General features: G+C 39.0%; 1 protein-coding gene across 1 annotated transcript in view; it reads left to right on the top strand.

The window, feature by feature from the left end:
- Positions 1-22,313, top strand: part of ryr2a (ryanodine receptor 2a (cardiac)) — a 160,332-nt gene that overhangs the window by 124,900 nt on the left and 13,119 nt on the right. Inside the window, exons 72-98 of the mRNA XM_060895086.1 lie at positions 1,000-1,134; positions 1,292-1,404; positions 1,658-1,754; positions 2,032-2,138; positions 3,148-3,199; positions 3,330-3,380; positions 3,951-4,050; positions 4,568-4,647; positions 4,762-4,838; positions 4,928-5,001; positions 9,137-9,217; positions 10,143-10,231; positions 10,616-10,744; positions 11,336-11,440; positions 11,568-11,649; positions 11,836-12,638; positions 13,700-14,203; positions 14,427-14,500; positions 14,699-14,846; positions 15,204-15,290; positions 15,682-15,912; positions 17,056-17,186; positions 17,804-17,846; positions 18,043-18,176; positions 18,893-18,953; positions 19,090-19,236; positions 21,142-21,276. Coding sequence (XP_060751069.1) covers positions 1,000-1,134; positions 1,292-1,404; positions 1,658-1,754; positions 2,032-2,138; positions 3,148-3,199; positions 3,330-3,380; positions 3,951-4,050; positions 4,568-4,647; positions 4,762-4,838; positions 4,928-5,001; positions 9,137-9,217; positions 10,143-10,231; positions 10,616-10,744; positions 11,336-11,440; positions 11,568-11,649; positions 11,836-12,638; positions 13,700-14,203; positions 14,427-14,500; positions 14,699-14,846; positions 15,204-15,290; positions 15,682-15,912; positions 17,056-17,186; positions 17,804-17,846; positions 18,043-18,176; positions 18,893-18,953; positions 19,090-19,236; positions 21,142-21,276 — 3,870 coding nt within the window. The remainder of the gene's footprint in view (positions 1-999; positions 1,135-1,291; positions 1,405-1,657; positions 1,755-2,031; positions 2,139-3,147; positions 3,200-3,329; positions 3,381-3,950; positions 4,051-4,567; positions 4,648-4,761; positions 4,839-4,927; positions 5,002-9,136; positions 9,218-10,142; positions 10,232-10,615; positions 10,745-11,335; positions 11,441-11,567; positions 11,650-11,835; positions 12,639-13,699; positions 14,204-14,426; positions 14,501-14,698; positions 14,847-15,203; positions 15,291-15,681; positions 15,913-17,055; positions 17,187-17,803; positions 17,847-18,042; positions 18,177-18,892; positions 18,954-19,089; positions 19,237-21,141; positions 21,277-22,313) is intronic.

Below are 22,313 nucleotides of genomic sequence, written 5' to 3'. Positions count from 1 at the left end.
AGCCAGCAGGCTCCTGCAATACTGCACGTTACAGCATGTTCAGATGTAGCACGCTGGTGTGTAGAAAATCCATAGCTGGTTTAGATGTAGCTCATATAACCAATAGCATGCAGTATATAATTCATATTTTTAAAGTAGCTGATCGGCTAAGACGTACTTTGTGTTTGAAATTTGCTTCTCTTTTGCACGAGAACTGCAAAACAAACAAATTAGCCCTATGTATATCTTCTAATGTAGCATTGTACAAAATAAATGAGCTCACACTCGCCTAAAGCCACATCTTGATGTTTGGTACATTACTACATATATCTCCGTACCAAAGTCTGTGTGGTTTCTGACACTAACACTTTTTTTTTTTTTTTTTTTAATAGTCAAAAATCAGTGCTGGTGGCAGTTTCCTTTTTTTTTCTAACATGTACTTTGGAAACCGCACCAGCATCCAGAGCGGTGTGTGATGAATTGAGCACACAGTCTGCATGCTGAGCTTTAATCAATAGCTTCATTTATCTTGGAAAATGTACTAAAACCCTGACGAAGCAAATTTCATACAGCAAGCTGATCTTTTTTTGTGCCTTTAAATGCTTTATTTTTGTTTTTAGTCTAATTGCAAAAAAAATGAGAATATATACATGTTAGGTTTCTGCATTAGTCCTAGATCATAACAGTAGTTATTATTAATGTCTTAAATATAATAACGTGAGGCATAGTGTTATACAGTGAAGTGTAATGCATCATGGCAGCATACTTTCATTCCAAGAAACACTAGCAATGTGTTTTGTAGCTTAGGAGGTAGAGTTAACCCGAGTTGTTCTTTCTAGTGGCTATAGGGCAGCAGGGCAGAAGTTCAAATTGACATAGATTCAGCTGTGTTGAAATATGTTACGCTTCCCATTTATCCGCTTTTAGTGTTTGTCTTCAGGTTGCAAGTGTACTGTTTTAGTTAAGTGAGTGTTAGTTTCTATTAAAAGAGTAGTGTGTGTGTGTGTGTGTGTGTGGCAGCTGGAGGACCCTGCCATTCGCTGGCAGATGGCTCTGTATAAGGAAATGCCTAACCGCAGTGAGGACACCTCAGACCCAGAGAAGACTGTAGAGAGAGTGCTGGACATCGCTCATGTGCTCTTCCATCTGGACCAGGTCAGTTTAGAACACAGTGCAACTAAAACACATCACATTCTCACATCCCACATGCAGCGTAGATACGAGAAACCCGAAAAGCATAAAACGTACAGTACAGAGTGCTGATTGAAGTGGTAATGTTGGCTGTAAGTGTGAACGCTTTGTGTTGGATCAGGTGGAACATCCTCAGAGGAGTAAAAAAGCTGTGTGGCACAAGCTTCTGTCCAAACAGAGGAAACGTGCAGTGGTGGCATGCTTCAGGATGGCGCCTCTTTATAACCTGCCCAGGTATCACGTCTTTCATCTTGTCTTCTGGACCATCTAAATTTGCTCTCAAATGAATGTGTGCACAACCAAAAACGAAGCCTAATCTGTAGTACCTGCTAAATAAGATTAGTTTTAAGCATGTTCGTTCATGCGATACATCTCGGCGCGCATTTCTATATGACCTGCAGTGTAAGATGTGGCTTTGTGTAGGAGCTTCTAATATTTATTACGAGCTTCTAATTGTCAGTTGATGTTAATTGTGTGTGTTTTTTAGACACCGAGCCGTGAACCTGTTCCTGCAGGGATATGAGAAATCCTGGATTGAGACAGAGGAGCATTATTTTGAAGATAAGCTCATAGAGGATTTGGCTGTGAGTGTTTCTATGTTTTTATACAGCATCGGATTCAGTGTTTGACTTCATTTTAGTGTCCCAGAGTCTTCAGCTGGGATCACAAAACACACACATGCTGTTTTTTTTTAAAGAATTTGATGGATTCTGAGCATAAAACCTAATTGAGAAATAAATGAGGATTATCACAGAATACAAACAAGAATAACGCTGCCATTATTATCATTAGTAGCCTCACGGCTTCATTACTGACATTTAAAATGAAGCCAGAGCTGAGGTTTTGTGTTTTGTCTTGTAGAAGTCTGGTGGAGAGGAGCCATCAGAAGAGGATGAAGGGGTTAAACACATTGACCCTCTGCACCAGCTCATTCAGCTCTTCAGCAGGACTGCGCTCACAGAGAAATGGTTTGCTTTATTCAGAAATTCTCCCTTTTAACTCCGTCACTCTATATTAGAATGCAGAATTTAGAAGTTTCTCTTTTTTATTTCTTTATGTTCCAAAGTCTTATACTGGCTTAGCAGTATGTTACAATTTAAACCGTAACAGCATTTAAATCAGATATTCCTTAAGGTTAGAATTACACTACATGGCCAAAGGATTGTGGACACTTGGACCCTCCCACACGTGTGGATCTTCTCTAAACCGTTGCCACAAATTATGACTACATCAATGTACAAGATGTCTTTGTATGCTGTAGGATAGCAATTTCTCTTAATTGGAAGGATGACCTCTCTAATGCTCTTGTGGCTGAAGGAACACAAATCCACAAAGACACGCTCCAAAATCTTGTTGAAAGCTTTCCCAGACAAGTGTGGCTTATTATTACAGCAAAGGGGAATAAATCTGGAATAACTTTCTATGATGGTCACGTGTTCACAAACTTTTGCCCAACTAGTACTCTAAAGTTAAGCCATAGAAATGATTCATTTGTGATTGGATGGTGGGAGTTCATTTCTTTTGTGATTGGATGGTGGGAGTTCATTTCTTAAAGTAATAATCATTGTTAGAGCAAATGGGAATGTGATTCTTTCTTTCTTTCTTTCTTTTTTTCTTTCTTTCTTTCTTTCTTTCTTTCTTTCTTTCTTTCTTTCTTTCTTTCTTTCCTTCAAGCACCATTCTTCTAAGCTGGCTAATAACTAAGGCTAAATGAACATACAATTCACTTCATCAGTTATAAACTACATTATATTACACTCATAATGTCCAGGGGGAAATTCTACATGGTGTCATAGCTTGTAAACTGAAAATATCTACTTCTACTCCTGTTAAGTAAATTACTCTTTTTACACTGCAAATATAATCAGGTGAATAGCCGATGTAAACAAAGAAAGAGTGGGGAATCAAATGACAGTGAGTCTGCTGTTTCTAAATGACTCTCAGTATGAATGCACATCCTCGAACTGTCTCTTTCAGTAAACTGGAGGAGGACAGCCTTTACATGGCCTACGCTGACATCATGGCCAAGGTGAGAATGTCTACTGAGAAAACATGAAATATGTACATGAAGTGAAATTCAGTACAGAGTGCCAGCAATATCATCATTACTGTTCGTGCAGGTTCACCTAACATTTTATTTTTCTACAAATTGTTCACAGAGCTGCCATGATGAGGAGGAAGACGATGAAGAGGAAGTGAAGAGTTTTGAAGTAAGCGTTCTTCTGAGACAATGCCAAACATCGGTTTGGGTTTGGTGGTTTATCTGGCTAAATGTGTCTCCGAACTTCCTCCAATTTTAGTCTCCTATTAAATACAACTGGATTTTAATTTTGTTAATCCCAATCCAGGTAAACTGCTATAGTCAAGACAGAGCAAACGATTAGATGTAAAGAGGATGCATGGTACGGCTATGGCAATATAGGCCACGTAGGACACTTTAACCCTGTAAAACCCAAATATTGAAAAAATAAGCAAACATTTTTTGACCTCTCGTATATTGTTTTAGGAGGCCTCTGATGTAGAAATGAAAGATTTTTCACATTTTTTACATTTTAGTAAGTTTTTAGGGAAATGTAATATTGCAACGTTGGGCTCTGCTAGGAGCAGAATTTCTGGATTTGTACTCACTTTGTCTGAACAGATATACAGAGCATTTAAGCATTCATTTGCAGGGTTGATTGCTTACTTTGCCCCAACAGTATATATCATGAGTAATAATCATTGGATGGTATTGATATTTAAAATTTTCTAACCTACCTTCCATACTTGCTTACTTACAGGAGAAGGAGATGGAGAAGCAGAAATTGCTCTATCAGCAGGCTCGGCTCCATGATCGTGGTGCAGCTGAGATGGTGCTGCAGACCATCAGTGCCAGCAAAGGTACACCATAAATTTAACTCTCACTACATGGGTTTATGTTAGTCATTTTGCAACAGTACTGAGAACTGACTACACACTTAAAGGAAAGGCCAAGGTGGCAGGCCAAAATAAAAAAGAAAGAAATATACAGCTTTAGTTGATATCTTCACCAATTTTCTTACACAAAGGCTACTTTTGTTCAATAGTCAGACGTTGGTGTCTACATCAATACTGGACCTAAACAAACAGGGTGCAATCATTACTCACAAAATACCTGGAAAATTGTCAGTAAAAACTTGAAATGACAATAGTATTGAAACACATTTTTGAAATTACATTCAAAATCATTATCTCTCCAGAAAATTATATACTGTATTTTTAAAGCAAAAAAAAAACCAACAACCCTAAAAACAGCACAGTGCCCAAACAGCTTCATGACTAGAACTGAGAACTTTGAGCTTCTACATGCTGAGAGTGTATTGCTAGTTGTTTCTTTTCAGTGCCAGAGCTTGTGGCTTTGTTCTGACCGTGTGTGCAGGTGAGATGGGGCCGATGGTGGCATCTACACTCAAGCTGGGCATCGCTATACTTAATGGTGGAAATTCCACAGTACAGCAGGTCAGTGCGATGCAAAGCACTTGTAGATGTTGTTTAGAGGAGTAGAACAGGAGTTTTTTTAAAAAGCTTCTTTGGGATGTAAACAAGAACCAATGCACAAATATCCACTTGTAGAAAATGCTGGATTACCTGAAGGATAAAAAGGACGTCGGATTCTTCCAGAGCCTGGCAGGACTTATGCAGTCTTGCAGGTAACCTTACCACAAAGACGTCTGGTGAAATCTGCACACTATTGTAAGGTTAGCACAATAACCATCTGAGCGGTTTGTACTCATTCCAGCGTTCTAGACTTGAATGCTTTCGAGAGGCAGAATAAAGCTGAGGGTCTGGGCATGGTGACGGAAGAAGGCTCAGGTATGTTTCTAAAATAGGAGACTAAATACATACAACGTCTATTGTATATAGTATAATATTCTGTTTATCATAGCGATATCCAAAGAATCTGCTTTATAACTGATTTTTCTACTTTTATACTTCTGAAATACAGTGTTGTAAATTGGCCACTACTCCCAGGTTTAGTATTTACACCAAAACATGCCCTGTGGTTATTCTCATCTCTAACGGGTGTCTGTTTTTCTGTCTTTTCATTTTCATTTGATTTGTGCCATTATTCAGCCACAACATTCACATTCACTCTCACGATTTTGAATGTTTAGAGTCATTACGTCTTTGTACGACACTATTTTAATTTCACTCATTTTATTTCGAAACGTGTACGTGAGTGAGTGTCCATATAGCTGTTCGAGCCAATGGATGCTTGTTCTGCTTGTTCTTTCACACATGTGATCATTCACACCTCACAGATCAGATTGACTAACGCTAATTCAAACTTCCAGTACTTGTTTGACTTTGAAAGCTATTTATGAATTATCGAGAAGTCATTTTTGTTCAAATGATTGTTCAAATGATTTTCATTAAGGGTACCATGACAAAAAAAATCTCTATAGGACAATAAATGCCAAAAAGTTGGAAGATGAAGGCAGATATTCAGGAAGGTTTTTGTACAGCCTCTTTTTTGCATTTATTGTCTTTCCCCAACACGTTTTTAATCATTTATTTTAAGTAACACGTCTTTAAGTTTGAAATGATCTCTTTTGTTGGACTGTTGTCTCAAGATTGTGTTTAAGATTTATTTTCAACTTGAAGATGAAGATTTATTTTCCCTATTGTTGCCTATGCTTTTTTTTCCCCATATTCTTTTTTGTCATAATACCCTTCTATTAAACCAGAGGCATGTCCTGTCTTTTATTGCTCTATCAAACAAACCTCTGCACTTTCGATTGGATTCAGTCAGCTACGTTCCTTCTAAATTACAGCGGTGTTCACATAGCAATAAGAATGAAATTAGCTTTGCTTGCCACTTTTCTTTTTGTTTTTCCCAATAATTGATCATTAATGCAATTTTCAGACATCTCTAGTTATCTATTGCAGGTATGTTACATTAGATACTGTACTTACTATTTTATCATTTATTTTATACTTCTGTACCGTATGTTCGAAATTGATTTATAGATAGTGTTAGATTTTTGATTTAAGTTTATAAAAACCTTTTTATTTATTTTTTATTTATTTTAAATTTTTTGCAATATATGAAATGTACATTAAAATGTTAAATACAGTTAAATAGGTTGAATATTGTGAGACTTACAGACGGGTAATTCAGACAAGTTACTGAGGTTTTAGACAAGTCCTGTATTCTTAAACAGCAGGTTGATTTTTGTTGATTCTTGTGCTTTTCAAGCTGGACATCCATCTCTATCTGTCTAACATCCAACTACCTGTTATTCATAAAGTGGAACGCAGATGATTGAATCCAAGTTCATCTTTTCCCACTCAGAGAAAAAAAAAAGTTGGACCTTGTAATCTGTTTGACCTCTCACTATTTTCTTTCCTTTTTCTTTCTTCTTCTTTTGGGTTCATGTACTGTCTCCCCCTCCTCAGTCATCACCCATGAGCGTGGTAATTATGCACTTCTGCCATTTTGCTGTGATTTAGCTTTGTGTCCTCTCTGTTCAGGTCCTGAGCCCTTCACGTGTCCCATATGTAATCAGCCCACATCTTTCTTGTTCTCCCTCTGACCCCTCAGTCGGCCCCTTTAGCAACCCTTCCCAGTCCTCCCTGAGCTTAATTAGCAGCTGTTTCTCCATTGTTTCTCTTACAGCACTTTTCCACTCACACAGCACCAGTGCTGGTGCCACTGACAAACGTTGACCTGTACACGCATTCGTATTTAAAAAAGATCCGTCTCTCAGCCAATCAGAATGTGTTCAGGACATGGCTGAGAAACCGGTGATGTCAGGAGCTTAAGGCTGGGGCAGATATACAAATTTTTTCATATTTTCATAAGTCAGGTACTATTTGAAAAAAATGTAGAATTATTTGCAAAATTAATATTGTGTAAAACTGTGACTCAAATTTATATATAAAAAAAAAAAAATAAAAAAAATAATTAAATAATAAATTTTGGTGTTGAAATAAACATCTGTTGTAAACATGTTCTCAAAGCCAGAAGGAAAACTTCTCAGGTGAAGAAAGGACATGATCTTCAACAGTTGTTGTAATTTTTTTTTTTTTTTTGGTTTTGTTTAAAGCACTTTAAAAAACACTCAACTCATTTATTATTTTGAATTTCAAACCGGTGGAAAAGCAGTCTGGTTGCTTAAAAAGGTGACCTGCAGATCAGCAGCGGCTCTGACACCAGCGCCGGCTCCGTGTTGGGGGAAAAGCATAGCAGAGGACTGCCCTATAGGCCTGTAGTCATTCACACACCTGTTTTTGCCTCCCTCTCAGGATTTGCACAGTTTCTGGCACGCTCGATGTAAGAGCAGTTAGGTGTTTTGTAGTTTCCCCTCCCCACCTCCTCCGTTATGTCCCACGTGTTCTGTCCCTGCTCCCTGCCGCATTGGCTGCGTGTTTCAGTGCTGTATTCCTCTCTGTAATCTCTCTCCGTGTTGCGTCTCTTTGGACTCGTGGCTTCCTGGCTGCGCTGATGTGACAGCTGACTCCGTAGCCCCGCCCCCTCCCAAAACTCTTTCTCTTCTTCTTTCTCTCCGTTCTTCCTCGTCCATTTCCACCTACTCTCTCCCGTTGACGCTCCAGGCTATTCAGTCTGTTTTGTGGCATATTCATTGTTGTTTCCATTAGTTTATTCACTTCCTTTTTTTTTTGTTTTGTTTTGTTTTGTTTTTTCTGGAGTGACAGTTGTATGACTAGGTTGGTCCATTTCTTGATTTATGCTATTATCCGATGATCGGTGTTGTGTTTTCACTTGAAATTCTTTTGTGTTGTCCATCCATTTTTCCGTTTAGTGGTTCCATTTTCCAACACACTTCTAAAAGTGCAGTTTTACACACGGACAGTAACGAGAATGATAGACCAGAGGAAGTCTAACCAAATCAAATGTTTTATCCACAGATCATTTTACCAGGATTATGTGATCTCACTACTGTGTATTAAACAGTACATTACTGTGGTTGCATAAGTGCATTGTTAGATGATAAGCTGACAGAACTGTTTGACTTAAATAATTTGTGTTCGAGTTACATGCTTTGTTGTATAGCAGTTATGAGGTAGAGATGCTATGAAATTGCACTGTGTTTTTGTAAGGCTTCTGTTCTGGTTTATCATCAGATGAAAATAAGCCTGAAAGTGCATCTTATCCGGACATTCTTAACAAAAAAAATGCAAAATATTTACTAGTCAGTGCACATGTTATAGGTCACTTGTTGTTTGGTGAAAAAAAATTTCAAACTTCACATGCAAAGTGAATCGAAGCACTTTCAGGCTTAGCTGAAGTGTAGCCGTTGTGAAATGATCAAGATCTGTGCTCATTGTTGTCGGGAGTTCTACTGTTATCAAGGTCATTTCAGAATCACCCTCGGCCGGGGCTCCCACATTCATTAACCATGAGAAGCCTTCCGCATGGTTAACGCAGCATTTTTTTCCCAGCAGTGTCTCTATAGCTGTACACCTACTGTAACACTTAACATTTTAGCATTTCTGTTTTCTGTAAAATTCACACCTGCGCTGTACCTGTATTAAAATATCACATATGTGCAAAAACCAAAGAAACTCCTTTGCCACCAAGCACGCCTTGGCACATCAACTGTATTTGAGAGGATATTTTTCAGTCTAGGACGCCAAAACGATGGTACAGCCGACACAGCAATTAATAATTCAGTCTTTTTTTAATACAAAATGCTGCAATGCTGATGTCATGATAGCTAAGCTGTGATTTAGTAGTGCTCTGAGTGACACAGGAACAAAATGCTGCTCAACTACTTCCATTACCTGTTTGGTTTTACACTTTCTGATAGCAAGTAGTGTCCCCCATCAGTGTGTGTGTGTGATTTGTGTGTGTGTGTGTGTGTGTGTGTGTGTGTGTGTGAGGGCTATGCTGGACCCATGTGCCTCTCTTAGACGTTGTATCTGTTTGGCATTGGTTTCCATGCCTACTTTAACACGCATGTGCTCTGGTCCGGCCGTGCAGGCGAAAAGGTGATGCAGGATGACGAGTTCACCTGTGACCTGTTCCGCTTCCTGCAGCTGCTCTGTGAAGGACACAACTCGGGTGAGGAACACTCCACTGGCTGTTTGGTCAAAGTTTCACGAGACCATTGTATTCTGGTCGTTGCATATCTTGCAGTGGTTGGTCTCCTTAACTAAGGCTCTGTTTCTTAAATATATTTTTCATTATATTTATAGCAACATAGTTATACATTCTGAATTCCCAAGGAATTGTAGAGAATCTTTATGTTTTGAAGAAAACATATTTATTTGGGATTGTGCCTTTTTAGTTTGGGTCATTTGTAGACCATCTGTATGTCACCATATTGCTCCCAGCATCCAAGGTAGCTTATTGTAATCTGTCTGGTATAAACACACACTAGTCTTGTAAAACCTGTTAGATGCTGCTCAGGGTTAACTATCATTATTTTTCACACAAAAAAAATCTAGAAATGTTTTTGTCATCTCCTAACGTTCCTGCAATGATCATGTTAATATGGAGTCAGTCTGCGTGAAAATGTCAAACCGGTTTGTAATCAGATTAAGCTGTTAAGATATCTGAGATTTCTGTGCCACACTGGGGATGGAATTAAACTACAATTTCTTCGTGCATTATGGATACAGAGTTTAATAAAGAAATGTTAATGTTTAAAAAATTCATTGTAGTATCATAATGCTTTAGGTAAAAGCTGAAATAGGTCATTTTTGTTGATGTAAGAATCACACAGAAAGCATGTCGCACTCTCATTATTTTTAAAAGCGAAAAACTGTGTATCTGTGTAAACATGCTGCCTAAAAAACATCAGCGCTGTCTCTTTTGTACACATGGTTTCCTGGGAAACTGCAATGTTCATATGCTGTCCTTTTCTTTCTCCTCACAAGGGATAATACATCTTCTTTACCTTGTGTAATTTACTGGTGCTATATTGATTGTGATTGTGCTGTCCTTGCCCAGTAATTGTTTTCATGAAGCGTGTGCAATGCCGCAGATTTCCAGAACTACCTGAGAACACAAACAGGAAACAACACGACTGTCAACATCATCATCTCCACTGTGGACTACCTACTAAGGGTACAGGTGAGACCCTGCAGGTGGAAAAATATACAGTAATGTTAGTAACTAGAATGTTGAGTGTTTTACCCACAGTGCACTGGGAGCATACTTCAGACAGCGGGTTTATTAGCTGTTAATGTTACAACTTCCATTTTCCCACAAGCAGCTATTTTGATAACGTGGTAGCTGATACCTGTAACGGCTATTTGTTTTTAGAATGACTTTTAATCAAACCTTTTCATTTCAGAGTCACTGTATTGGCTGCAAGATTACACTCATTAATTATCAGCCATGTTGGGAAGCTCGTTTTTGTTGGTGTCGTTTAAAGGTATTCATGAAAATTGCCTTGGAGCGAAATTGACTGCGATGTTTTTTTTTTTGTTTTGTTTTTTTTTTTAATTTTGTCAGGAATCCATCAGTGATTTTTACTGGTACTATTCAGGGAAGGATGTGATTGATGAGCAGGGTCAACGTAATTTCTCCAAAGCTATAAATGTGGCTAAGCAGGTCTTCAATACTCTTACGGAGTATATTCAGGTATTTTTTCATACTTAATCAAGAAAGTGCCTTTATATTTTAATTTTCACTGGCTGAATTGGCTAAATTTGTTTCGAATTAAAGTACATCGCATTGTTTTTTTTTGCCAAGCTTGAATTATAGTACCACAGTAAATTAGGTCTTTACTTGGATAAAGCAATTAGCATTGTTTTAGCAGTTAGAAGAGCAAGCGCATGTGCTGGGGAAATAAAATGCATGTTGGCAGACACCCGTATTATCTTCACAGTCTAACAGGCATTTTATTGCTTAGCCACTTTAGAGATTCATTAAAGATCCTCCTAAGTACATCTTGCAAAACAATGGCATTTTTGAACTTCAAGCTACATTTCCCAGCACCATTTTCTTTCTTATACCATTCAACTAGCTTGCTAGGTCTAGAAATATCTAGACTTTATGGAATGATATATGACTATACATAAAGTATGAGTAGTGTAGAATATCTGTGGTAAATATTAGAATGTCAAATCCTTTCCCAGACCAAACTAATTTATTCCAGGACAAACAACTCTAAAGTCTCAGTGCAGTGATTAAAAGCCCAATGAGTTTCTTGTCTTTTTTATTTTGCTACAGGGTCCTTGTACAGGGAACCAGCAGAGCCTAGCGCACAGTCGCCTGTGGGATGCGGTGGTTGGGTTCCTCCATGTTTTTGCACACATGCAGATGAAGCTCTCACAGGTAGGCATGTGTTAACTGCAATCTGGTGCAGGCAAAATTGTGTTAAAAGCTTCAAACTATCATGGATCAATGTGTGTATGCAAAACCAGTGATGCTTTCCTCTTCATATCTGTTTTTTTCCCCCCAGGATTCAAGTCAGATTGACCTTCTGAAAGAGCTCATGGATCTGCAGAAGGACATGGTGGTAATGCTTCTCTCCATGTTAGAGGGTAATAATCTATTAGCTATTCCACTCAGTCTACTCTAGTTAGGTATAAAAATAATACCTATACTTGTCATTTTAGGGTGTAAATCAAAAAACAGTAACAAACAGTAACAACTTCCTTGTGCTATTATTGTAATTTTTAAAGAAAAGTCTCAATAAAGAATAAACAAATCAATTCATTTTCACTCAGGGAATGTTGTGAATGGCACCATTGGAAAGCAGATGGTCGACATGTTAGTGGAGTCTTCCAACAACGTGGAGATGATTCTCAAGTTCTTCGACATGTTCCTCAAACTAAAAGATCTGACGTCGTCAGATACCTTCAAAGAGTATGACCCAGACGGGAAGGGGGTCATCTCCAAGAGAGACTTCCACAAAGCCATGGAGAGTCACAAGCATTACACGCAGTCCGAGACAGAGTTCCTACTGTCGTGTGCTGAAACGGACGAGAACGAGCTGCTCGATTACGAAGAATTTGTAGAGCGATTTCATGAGCCGGCCAAGGATATCGGCTTCAACGTGGCCGTGCTACTGACTAACTTGTCCGAGCACATGCCTCACGACTCGCGCCTGCAGACGTTCCTGGAGCTGGCCGAAAGTGTGCTCAATTACTTCCAGCCTTACCTGGGCCGCATCGAGATCATGGGCAGCGCCAAACGCATCGAGCGGGTGTACTTTGAGATCAGTGAGTCGAGCCGCACACAGTGGGAGAAGCCACAGGTGAAAGAGTCCAAGCGCCAGTTCATCTTTGATGTTGTCAATGAGGGTGGTGAAAAAGAGAAGATGGAGCTGTTTGTTAATTTCTGTGAAGACACCATATTTGAGATGCAGCTGGCTGCACAGATGTCTGACGCCGGAGAGCGCTCGGCGAGCAAAGAAGAGAACGAGCGGGAGAAACCTGAAGAGGAAACCCCTGACATGGGCTTCTTCTCTATCAGCACTGTTTGCTCAGCACTGTTTGCCCTCCGCTACAACGTCATGCTTCTGATGAAGGTGCGATTAAACATGTGTTTAGTCTAAGGGAGGCTTAAATTTGGGAACATAAAGCAATTATACAGACTAGTATATTATAGGATTATATTTTTAATGCACTTAATAATAAATATGAAAGAATGGGTTATTATATAACAGTTATTATAAAAACAAATATTGCATTCATTATGTTTATGAATCCTGTCATTTTTAGGAGTGTATTTGCTTTAAATACTCTACACATTGACCACCAGTTAAGGGAAATGGACCCAGATTTACAAAAGGAGGTCTCAGGGCTTTACCAGTGCACAAAGTCACAGATCCAGATACAAGATGAAATTATAAGCAATCTTTATTAGAGAAACAAAAAAGAAAACGTCCAAGCAAACAAGTCTATAAAGGCAAGTTAATAAAGGTGGTCAAAATCCACAGCACAGATTTAAAAGTCCAAAAAAATCCAATAGAGAGAGAACACACAAAAAAAGCAAAAAGTGAAAGCAAAAAAGGTGGGAAAACAAAAAGAGGCACATGGCAGAACACACAAAGAAGACTTGACAATCAGCCCTGGGTTTCTGGCAGGGAAATGTCCTAGCGGTCCCTGACAGGTTTAACACCTCATGGGACTCTATGGGATTAAAACTTCAGTAGCAGTACGGAAGACATGGAATGCAAAACAAATGGAACAATCAAGGTTCAGAGCAACTCAAAAGTCATGACAATAAACTGAGAGAAAGTACTTAAAACAGAAATAACAACAAGGAAAAAAGAGAAAGGGAAAAAAAAGATTTTTGAGATTTATGCTCTTGGATATAGAATCCCTAAAGCACACATTGTCAGCTAAAAGTTTTTTTATTTTTTGAATTCTGTGTTTTCCAGAATATTATCTCATTATTTCAAGATCTCATGTCACTGTTACTGAGTAGTTATCTTGTTATTTCATGACATTCTACTGACATATCTTGATATTATACTGAGTTGTTAAAGTCTTAGACTAGTCGCACCGTGTCGGGGTATATCTGGTCTATCACTAAAGGACAGTTAAATTAAGTGTTATGTTGTCATTTAATTCACTGCAATTTAAGGTGCTGTCCATGAAAAGTCTGAAGAAGCAGCTGAAGAAGGCTAAGAAGATGACCGTGAAGGACTTGGTGACCACAGTGGCTGCTTTCTGCTGGAGCGTGCTCATGGGGCTGCTTCACTTTGCTTTCAGCGTGGCCCGCGGCTTCTTCCGAATCATATACAGCAGCTTCCTGGGTGGAGGCCTGGTGGAGGGAGCCAAGACCATGAAGGTGTCTGAGCTGCTGGCCAACATGCCCGATCCAACGCAGGACGAGGTGAGAGGAGAGAGTGAGGAGGTGGAGAGGAAACATGCAGAGAAAACATCACCTGAGGAAGACTTAGCCGACCTCGCAGTGGCTGCGGAAGACACGGACCTGCTGTCTGATATATTTGGACTGGATTTGAGGAGGGAAGGAGGACAATACAAACTCATGCCTCATAACCCCAACGCCAGCCTGACAGACGTGCTCAATACACCCACGCCACCGCCCCCTACGCCCTCGCCCGAACTCCGCAGAAGACACACGGTAACAAGGACATGCAACACCCAGATTTTTACACATTTCACTAATATCAATAACACTGGAGTCAGAAGTGTGTTTCTAAATGTTGATTTAGACTTTAGAGTGACAGCTATTCAGTCTTTAAAACTCACCCAGAATCTATACAAAAACTGTAAAAGAATGTGGACGTTGTGATTTGCAGTTAATTTGTTTGAAAATTAATTATTTACCAACTTTTTTTTGTTAGGTGAAGGGTTCATCTTCATCAACTGATGAGAAAGAAGCTACAGAAGAAACCAAGACAGTGTCTGAGAAAGCAGAGTATGATATTTATATACATACACACACACACACACACACACACACACACACACACACACACACACACACATTTGACATAGTGGCAGAACTAGATTGTACTTTTTAATGTTTATTGTGCTGTTATATCTCAGAAGCAAGTACCAAACCATCTACTACCGATTAACTGATTAGTGATTTTTTTTTTTATGTGTGCCGCAGAGGGGAGGACGGAGAGAAAAAGGAAAAGAAGAAGGAAGTACAAAAGAAAAAGAAGCCTCAGCTTTATCGGTCCTCCAAATCAGATGAGCCAGATCAACAGGAGTCTGCCTTCTGGAAGAAGATCATCGCTTACCAGCGCAAGCTGCTAGTAAGAGATCCTAACGTCTAGTGGCTGAAAAACGATGTTCTGAAGTTAATCTCTTCTCCTCTCATTAAAAAAGCACTGAACCCGTTTCCCAAAAGCACACATCAGCTCACTAGTCATGCGAGGTCATTACAGAACCTTCAAATTAGATCAGAAGATATTAAGAAAATATTGCAAATAGAAAGTTTTAAGATGTTGATGAGTCCATAATAATAATATCCATGCTATTTTCATGACATTCCGTTCATGGGAAGGTTCAGTCATGGACTTATGGATCATGTCCCACCAAAACCTCTGTTATTTCTTACGCCAGTGCTGACAGACATGATGTATTATGTTTTTCCTTCTGTCCTATTACAGAACTATTTTGCACGGAATTTCTACAACATGAGAATGCTGGCTCTGTTCGTGGCCTTTGCAATCAACTTCATCTTGCTGTTCTACAAGGTAAAGCTCTGAGATCCATTAAATTGTGCTTTGAGCAACAAGACTAATCTCACCAGATGCACAGCGTATAAAGCATCGTGCTGTAGCCTTGTTGTTTGCTGTATATAAATGCACTCTACGTATTATTACAGATTTTGTAGGACTACGTTGCTATATTCTAGGGATGTTTAGAGCTCTGCATTTCTGTATCTGTATTTAGTTTATTCTCTTTCTACAACCCTGTAGCCTCATTAAAAATACCGTGACCTTGACCAGGTAGTTACTAAGGATGAATGAATGTGAATGCATAGTGCAGTGTCGAACCTTTACGCTAACGAATGTGGTCTTTGTTTGTCCTAGTACGGGCTTTATCGGACCGGTATTTGAATTCTTGTTGTTCTGTTGCTTGCAGGTTTCCACTTCCTCTGCAGTAAAAGAGGAAAAGCGGGTGGTGTACAGTGCATCATCACTGGACAGTGGACTGCGGTGGGACACGCAAGGCGACTCTTCCAACGATCGGCCAGTTACCGTGCATTTTGTTCTAGAGGAGAGTAGCGGCTACATGGAGCCCACACTGCGTATCCTAGCCATCCTACACACCATCATCTCTTTCTTCTGCATCATCGGATATTACTGCCTCAAGGTTGAGATTTCATGAGTGTAAAATCCAAATGTTGCACCACACAAAAACAATGTGTAGTGACTACGTTTATCACTAAACGCTTTTGTTTTGTGACATAATGTTCAAACCTGATCTGTTTGTATATAGAAAATATTCTGTCTGAAAATAATCGTCTTGGGGGGCACGGTGGCTTAGTGGTTAGCACGTTCGCCTCACACCTCCAGGGTCGGGGTTCGATTCCCGCCTCCACCTTGTATGTGTGGAGTTTGCATGTTCTCCCTGTGCCTCAGGGGTTTCCTCCGGGTACTCCAGTTTCCTCCCCCGGTCCAAAGACATGCATGGTAGGTTGATTGGCATCTCTGGAAAATTGTCCGTAGTGTGTGATTGCGTGAGTGAATGAGAGTGTGTGTGTGTGTGTGTGTGTGTGTGTGCCCTGCGATGGGTTGGCACTCCATCCAGGGTGTATCCTGTCTTGATGCCCAATGACGCCTGAGATAGGCACAGGCTCCCCGTGACCCGAGGTAGTTCGGATAAGCGGTAGAAGATGAATGAATGAATGAATAATCGTCTTCAGCAGAACATATTTATAACCATTTTCAGTATCTCTGTATATTGGGATCAGAAAATGACCTGTAATTTCTGGCTGTGTCTAACATACAGCTGTGTCTTTAAAGCCAGCTGCTGTACATTAGAGTGGATTTGTAGGATGTACAAAGATTTCCTTACGTGGGAATGTGCTTATAATGTTAGGAACAATATTTTGGGGCTTGTAAAAAGTTCAGATTAACTGTGTCTTATTTTTTATTGTATTTTATTATACACGAGCTGCAAATGGGTAGAAAGTCGTGGCTTTTGAATGTGAAATAAAACCCATGTCCTGTTGGCGTCCTGAGAACATACTCAAACTGGCCGAAACAAATATATGATGACTTAATATTATCAGTTTCATAGAATTTAAGTCAGTTGTTAGAAAATAATGAGATGTAGCTGTTTTCTAGTATCTGAAAGCTGAAGTAATAAAATATCTATTAGCAATCACTTTTTAATCACAAATTCACCATCGAGCAATTGTAATGGGCTCCAATAGTCTGTATGGATAAATTTCACAACTAAACAATTAAAATGCTAAAAGGCACATGAATAGTCCTGCTCTGTGTCATCTAGGTTCCCCTGGTGATCTTTAAGAGGGAGAAGGAAGTGGCTAGGAAGCTGGAGTTTGATGGGTTGTATATTACAGAGCAGCCATCAGAGGATGACATTAAAGGCCAGTGGGACAGACTGGTCATCAACACACAGTAAGTTTATGGCATAAAGAATACACACACACCATCACAGGCTCATGTTGGTCAGTCCAAGACAGCAGCCTGGATCATTAAAGAGCTCTGATCATCTATTACAGAATAATAGGAATTATCTAGGAAGATAATTTACTGTTTAAATGCCAGACAATGTGAATAAGCAGCTATAGGCAGTTGATTGGCTGGCTTCATCTCCAAGTGTGTTTATCCTTTTTTTGGAAGAAATAAGTAAAGCCATTGTATAGACACGACACTGATTTCAGATTAGTTTACACTGCCATGTTATGAACTGCCATGAACTTATCGTCTAGGTCACTTTTAACAATGAAACTGTCATTCGTTTTTGTGTTATAAAAGCAGTGAATCAATATAACCAAAACAAATCATGGTTTTCTTGTAAAATGTAGTGAAGTTAGGTTTTTGTGACTGTTGATGAAGATTGCTTTTATTTCTCTTTGTTGTTATATCCAAAATAGTGTTTGGTACAGTAAAAGAAATGCCAGCTATAAAGAACAAATAGAATCAACACAGAATCTAATTTTTCAGTTTGGTGTAACGTTCAGTCTGCTGCATTTGTTCCTGATGCTCATGTACTGTATGTCTCTGGTTTTCAGGTCCTTTCCAAACAACTACTGGGATAAATTTGTAAAGAGAAAGGTAGGCTGAAAAGTTCCTCAAATCAAAAGGTTATGCAATAAATCTGTTTATTGGTGAATTATTTGTTACTAAACGGTAAAATCTACAGGTAAACGGTAAAAGGTCATTTATCTTTTATCTTTTATTACCAGTTATAATCAGAATGTGTGTGTGTGTGTGTGTGTGTGTGTGTGTGTGTGTGTGTGCGCGCGCACAGGTGATGGATAAATATGGGGAATTTTACGGTAATGACCGAATCAGTGAGCTTCTGGGGATGGACAAAGCTGCACTGGACTTTAGTGATGCCCATGAAAAGAAAAAGCCCAAGAAAGACAGCTCACTAGCTGCTGTGTAAGTTTAAATGTGAATGTTTGTGATGTAACATGTAGATGTGGGCACTTACATTTGTTTTGTTTGGGGTTTTTTTTTGTTTAGTTTTTAAAGAAAGTCTCTTGTATACTTGTATTTCTGCTGTCAGTTTTTTGTTAGTGAGAGTGTATATGTGTGTGTGTGAAAGGTTCAGACAGCAGCGCGATATTTCTCTGAGCCAAATCCACAATAAGCTAACCTGATAGATTCTGACACGCTGATGCATGGGTGAGAAAAGTATTGGGTTGTATTTTTAAACACATCCCTGCAGGGGGCGGTAATAGATAAAGGTCAGTGTCTAAACCAGCCAACTTAAGAAGTTTTTTAAAAAAATGTTCCAAAAATTAAAATCCACATTTATGACAAATATATTTTAAGGATTTTACCTTAGCACATATTAATGCATTACTCTGTTATTTATCTTTCTGGTATCTAGATGTCTGTTATAATTAATAATTAGTAGTAATTATTAATTAATAATAATTAATAATTAGTAGTATTAGTATTATTATTTGTTGTACACTATTACCCTGATGTTTTGCTATAAAATTCTCCTTCTGCTGTTGACCGTGATGATGAGTTGGTTTAACTTGCTGTTCTTAATTCTTGGTCTTTATCTCTCTCTCTCTCTCTCTCTCTCTCTCTCTCTCTCTCTCTCTCTCTCTCTCTCTCTCTCTGTCTCTTTTTTTTACTGACAGACTGAACTCTGTTGATGTGAAATATCAGATCTGGAAGTTGGGAGTTGTCTTCACAGATAATGTAAATACCTCCCAGTCAGTCACGCTTTCAAAATAATTGTTCTCCTAAATATACAACATGTTAGCATGATCCCGTTGGCATCATGTTAATCAGTTTCTATGATCACTTCGTGTAATTGATCTGTGTGTATGTGCAGTCTTTCCTCTACCTAGCCTGGTACATGACGATGTCCATACTGGGCCACTACAATAACTTCTTCTTCGCTGCTCATCTGCTAGACATTGCTATGGGCTTTAAGACACTGAGGACTATACTGTCTTCTGTTACTCACAATGGCAAACAGGTACAGCTGCCCTCCTCAAGACAAAAGCAAAACTGCTTGATTACACAATGGGAAAATCAATATTAGCTATATCTGTTTAATAGAATTGAAATAGAATTGAACACTTTCCAGCACAGCTTCTATCGTCATATCAGTTCTATTCAGTTAGAAAGTATTCAGGTGTCATAACAGAAAGGCTGTTGAACAGTGCGACGTCAAGTAGATTTCACATGGATTTTTTGAGGCGCCAGAATCTTTTGTTTCTAATTCCATTCTTTTTTTAATAACATCTTCCAGTTCCCAAGACATTTGTGACCTACCATTCCACCTCATTCTAAATGAACTCGATTGGCTCGTGAGCTGTGCACAAACTGAATCACTGTCATGTCCATAGAACCGTTCTGATATGATATGTGCTTTAATTTGCCGTGACCTAAAAAAGGAAAGACCTTGTTTTTATAGCCAAGCACAATCCTGTAGCATTCAAATGATCCTTGGCTGTTAGTATTGGCAGCCTGTAACAGTTTAAGCCTACTAGATTTAAAAGTAAAACTAAATCAAGATTCATAGTCAAGTTTCGACAGGTGTTTGCTAAACCTGGCGTCTTTATGAGATTTAAGGGTCTGGCACCACATTAACAATGAGATTTTTTTTTTGTGAAAATTAAAGTGGGGGCACGGTGGCTTAGTGGTTAGCACGTTCACCTCACACCTCCAGGGTTGGGGGTTCGATTCCCGCCTCCGCCTTGTGTGTGTGGAGTTTGCATGTTCTCCCCGTGCCTCGGGGGTTTCCTCCGGGTACTCCGGTTTCCTCCCCCGGTCCAAAGACATTCATGGTAGGTTGATTGGCATCTCTGGAAAATTGTCCTTAGTGTGTGATTGTGTGAGTGAATGAGAGTCTGTGTGTGTGTGTGTGCCCTGCGATGGGTTGGCACTCCGTCCAGGGTGTATCCTGCCTTGATGCCCGATGACGCCTGAGATAGGCACAGGCTCCCCGTGACCCGAGGTAGTTCGGATAAAGCGGTAGAAAATGAGTGAGTGAGTGAAAATTAAAGTTGTTGAACAAAAAAAAACCTAAAATTTGAAAACAAAAAAAGGAAAGATTTACTGTAATATCTTGATTATTCAACATTCAAGATGTTTTACATTGTCAAAAATGGGACATACCAAATTTTGAAGAAATTTTGAAATTCATGTAGATATTTTCCCTGAGCTTATTGCAGATAATGTCATATGTAATGTAAACATTTGTGTTAAATTGCGAAAAGAATGTCACACTATTAGACCCTGCTGTATGCTAGACTATGGTACATGAAAAATGCTTTAGAATTTTTTTTTTGCTTCCTCCTCATAATTGGTTGGGTCTTGATGGTTCATATCAATTTTATTTATTTATTTATTTTTAACCTGAGCCTGGGGAAGCTACAGAGTTTTCAGTAACAAATTTAGTTAATTAGTTAATTATAAAAGAGTTTTATATAAAATAAATTAATAAAGCAATGCAGGAGGAGCAAAGCAGGAGAGCTTGAGACATTTTGTAGTAATGACCATCGTCCTCCCATAAGTTGTTCCCTCAGTTGATGTCACTCTAAAATCTCACATGTTCAGTCAGGTTGAGATCTGGTGACTGTGACGTGGACTGTATTAGACCCAAACTATGTCTGCAAAATACCCCCAAAGCATTTGTCCATCATCTGAATGATTTAACAATAACTTTATTATGATTTAGATGTGTTAAACATCCAGAATTCTATGCTATTCCAAAGACACGTTTAGATTTCAAACAGTTTATCATACAGTACCTGTTTATAGACTTTCAAGACAGACAGAATATTTTATTGAGTCCTTCTGTAGTGCAAATGCTCTAATATAGAATGTAATACATTTGTGCGTATGTGTGTGTCTGTGTCTTTGCATGTGTACATAGCTTGTGTTGACAGTGGGCTTGCTGGCAGTGGTAGTCTACCTCTACACTGTGGTGGCCTTCAACTTCTTCCGCAAGTTCTACAACAAGAGCGAGGACGGAGAATCTCCGGACATGAAGTGTGACGACATGTTAACGGTAAGCTGACGCTACCATGCTAACAAAAAGCTAACACCCTGCCTGTAGGCTAGCATGTTAACCAATAAAACTCTTTAGGAGAACACAAGGTAAAGTTTCTACATAAACACAGGAATGTAATCTAAATTGACAACTACACAGACACCAGCTAGTCATAAGCAGGCCAATGGCCCATGTCTGTTTCAGACCTGCTTTGGAGGAGAGTGCAGGTTTTTTAATTTATTTATTTCATTTATTTCTGTAAATAGTCATGGTGCTGTTCTTTGATAGTATGGCTGTTAATTGCCAAGCATGGCCTGCCACTATTCAGCGTGCTAATTAAAGCTGTAACTCATACGACCAGGCCCAAAACTCTCTCTGTAATTAAGGAAACGTCCTGAGCAGCGAACCTGAACAACAGCTTAATTACACTCACATTGATATGTACTTTCTGAACCAGAGCAATGGAATGAGAGCTGAACATAATTAAAATAGTAGGAGTGGAGGTGGGGTTCAAGCCCAGTGCTGCCTACCCAATATTCACCATCAAACACCTAAAAAACCCAAATGCAGGTGGGATTGAAAGTCTTCTAGTAATTGTACTAGATACAATTACACACATGTTCAGGTTCAGGCCAGGTTCAGAAAGAACGAGCAGTACTCAGTCTACATATTAAGTGTTTATGCGTAATAGTGTTTAATATTAAGTGTCAACATTGTGTTCTTTAGTGTTTACCAGTCAATAGTAATATTTGTGTTTTACACTGGGCATCGTTTATCAGTCTGTTTGCAAACGTGCATGCATTTGTGCAAGTCACACCAAACTACATTTTATTGCAGATTTTTTTAGTACATGTGTTTGTTGATCACCTCTAAAGTTCAGAGCAGGTTAGAGCTGTACCAGTGCCACTATACAGTACTCACTACTACAGGGGTGTCAAACTCAAATGATCTCTAGACCAGTAATTCAGTTCTTAGTCATGCATTTCATAATTTATTTCTTTGTACATAACAAAAACAGATCATACACTGAATCACATATGTACAGTACATTTAGA

Source organism: Tachysurus vachellii, chromosome 2 (genome assembly GCF_030014155.1).
Source record: "Tachysurus vachellii isolate PV-2020 chromosome 2, HZAU_Pvac_v1, whole genome shotgun sequence".
NCBI lineage: Eukaryota > Metazoa > Chordata > Actinopteri > Siluriformes > Bagridae > Tachysurus > Tachysurus vachellii.
Note: the sequence above shows the minus strand (reverse complement) of the source record. Positions and strands in the feature narration are given on the sequence as shown.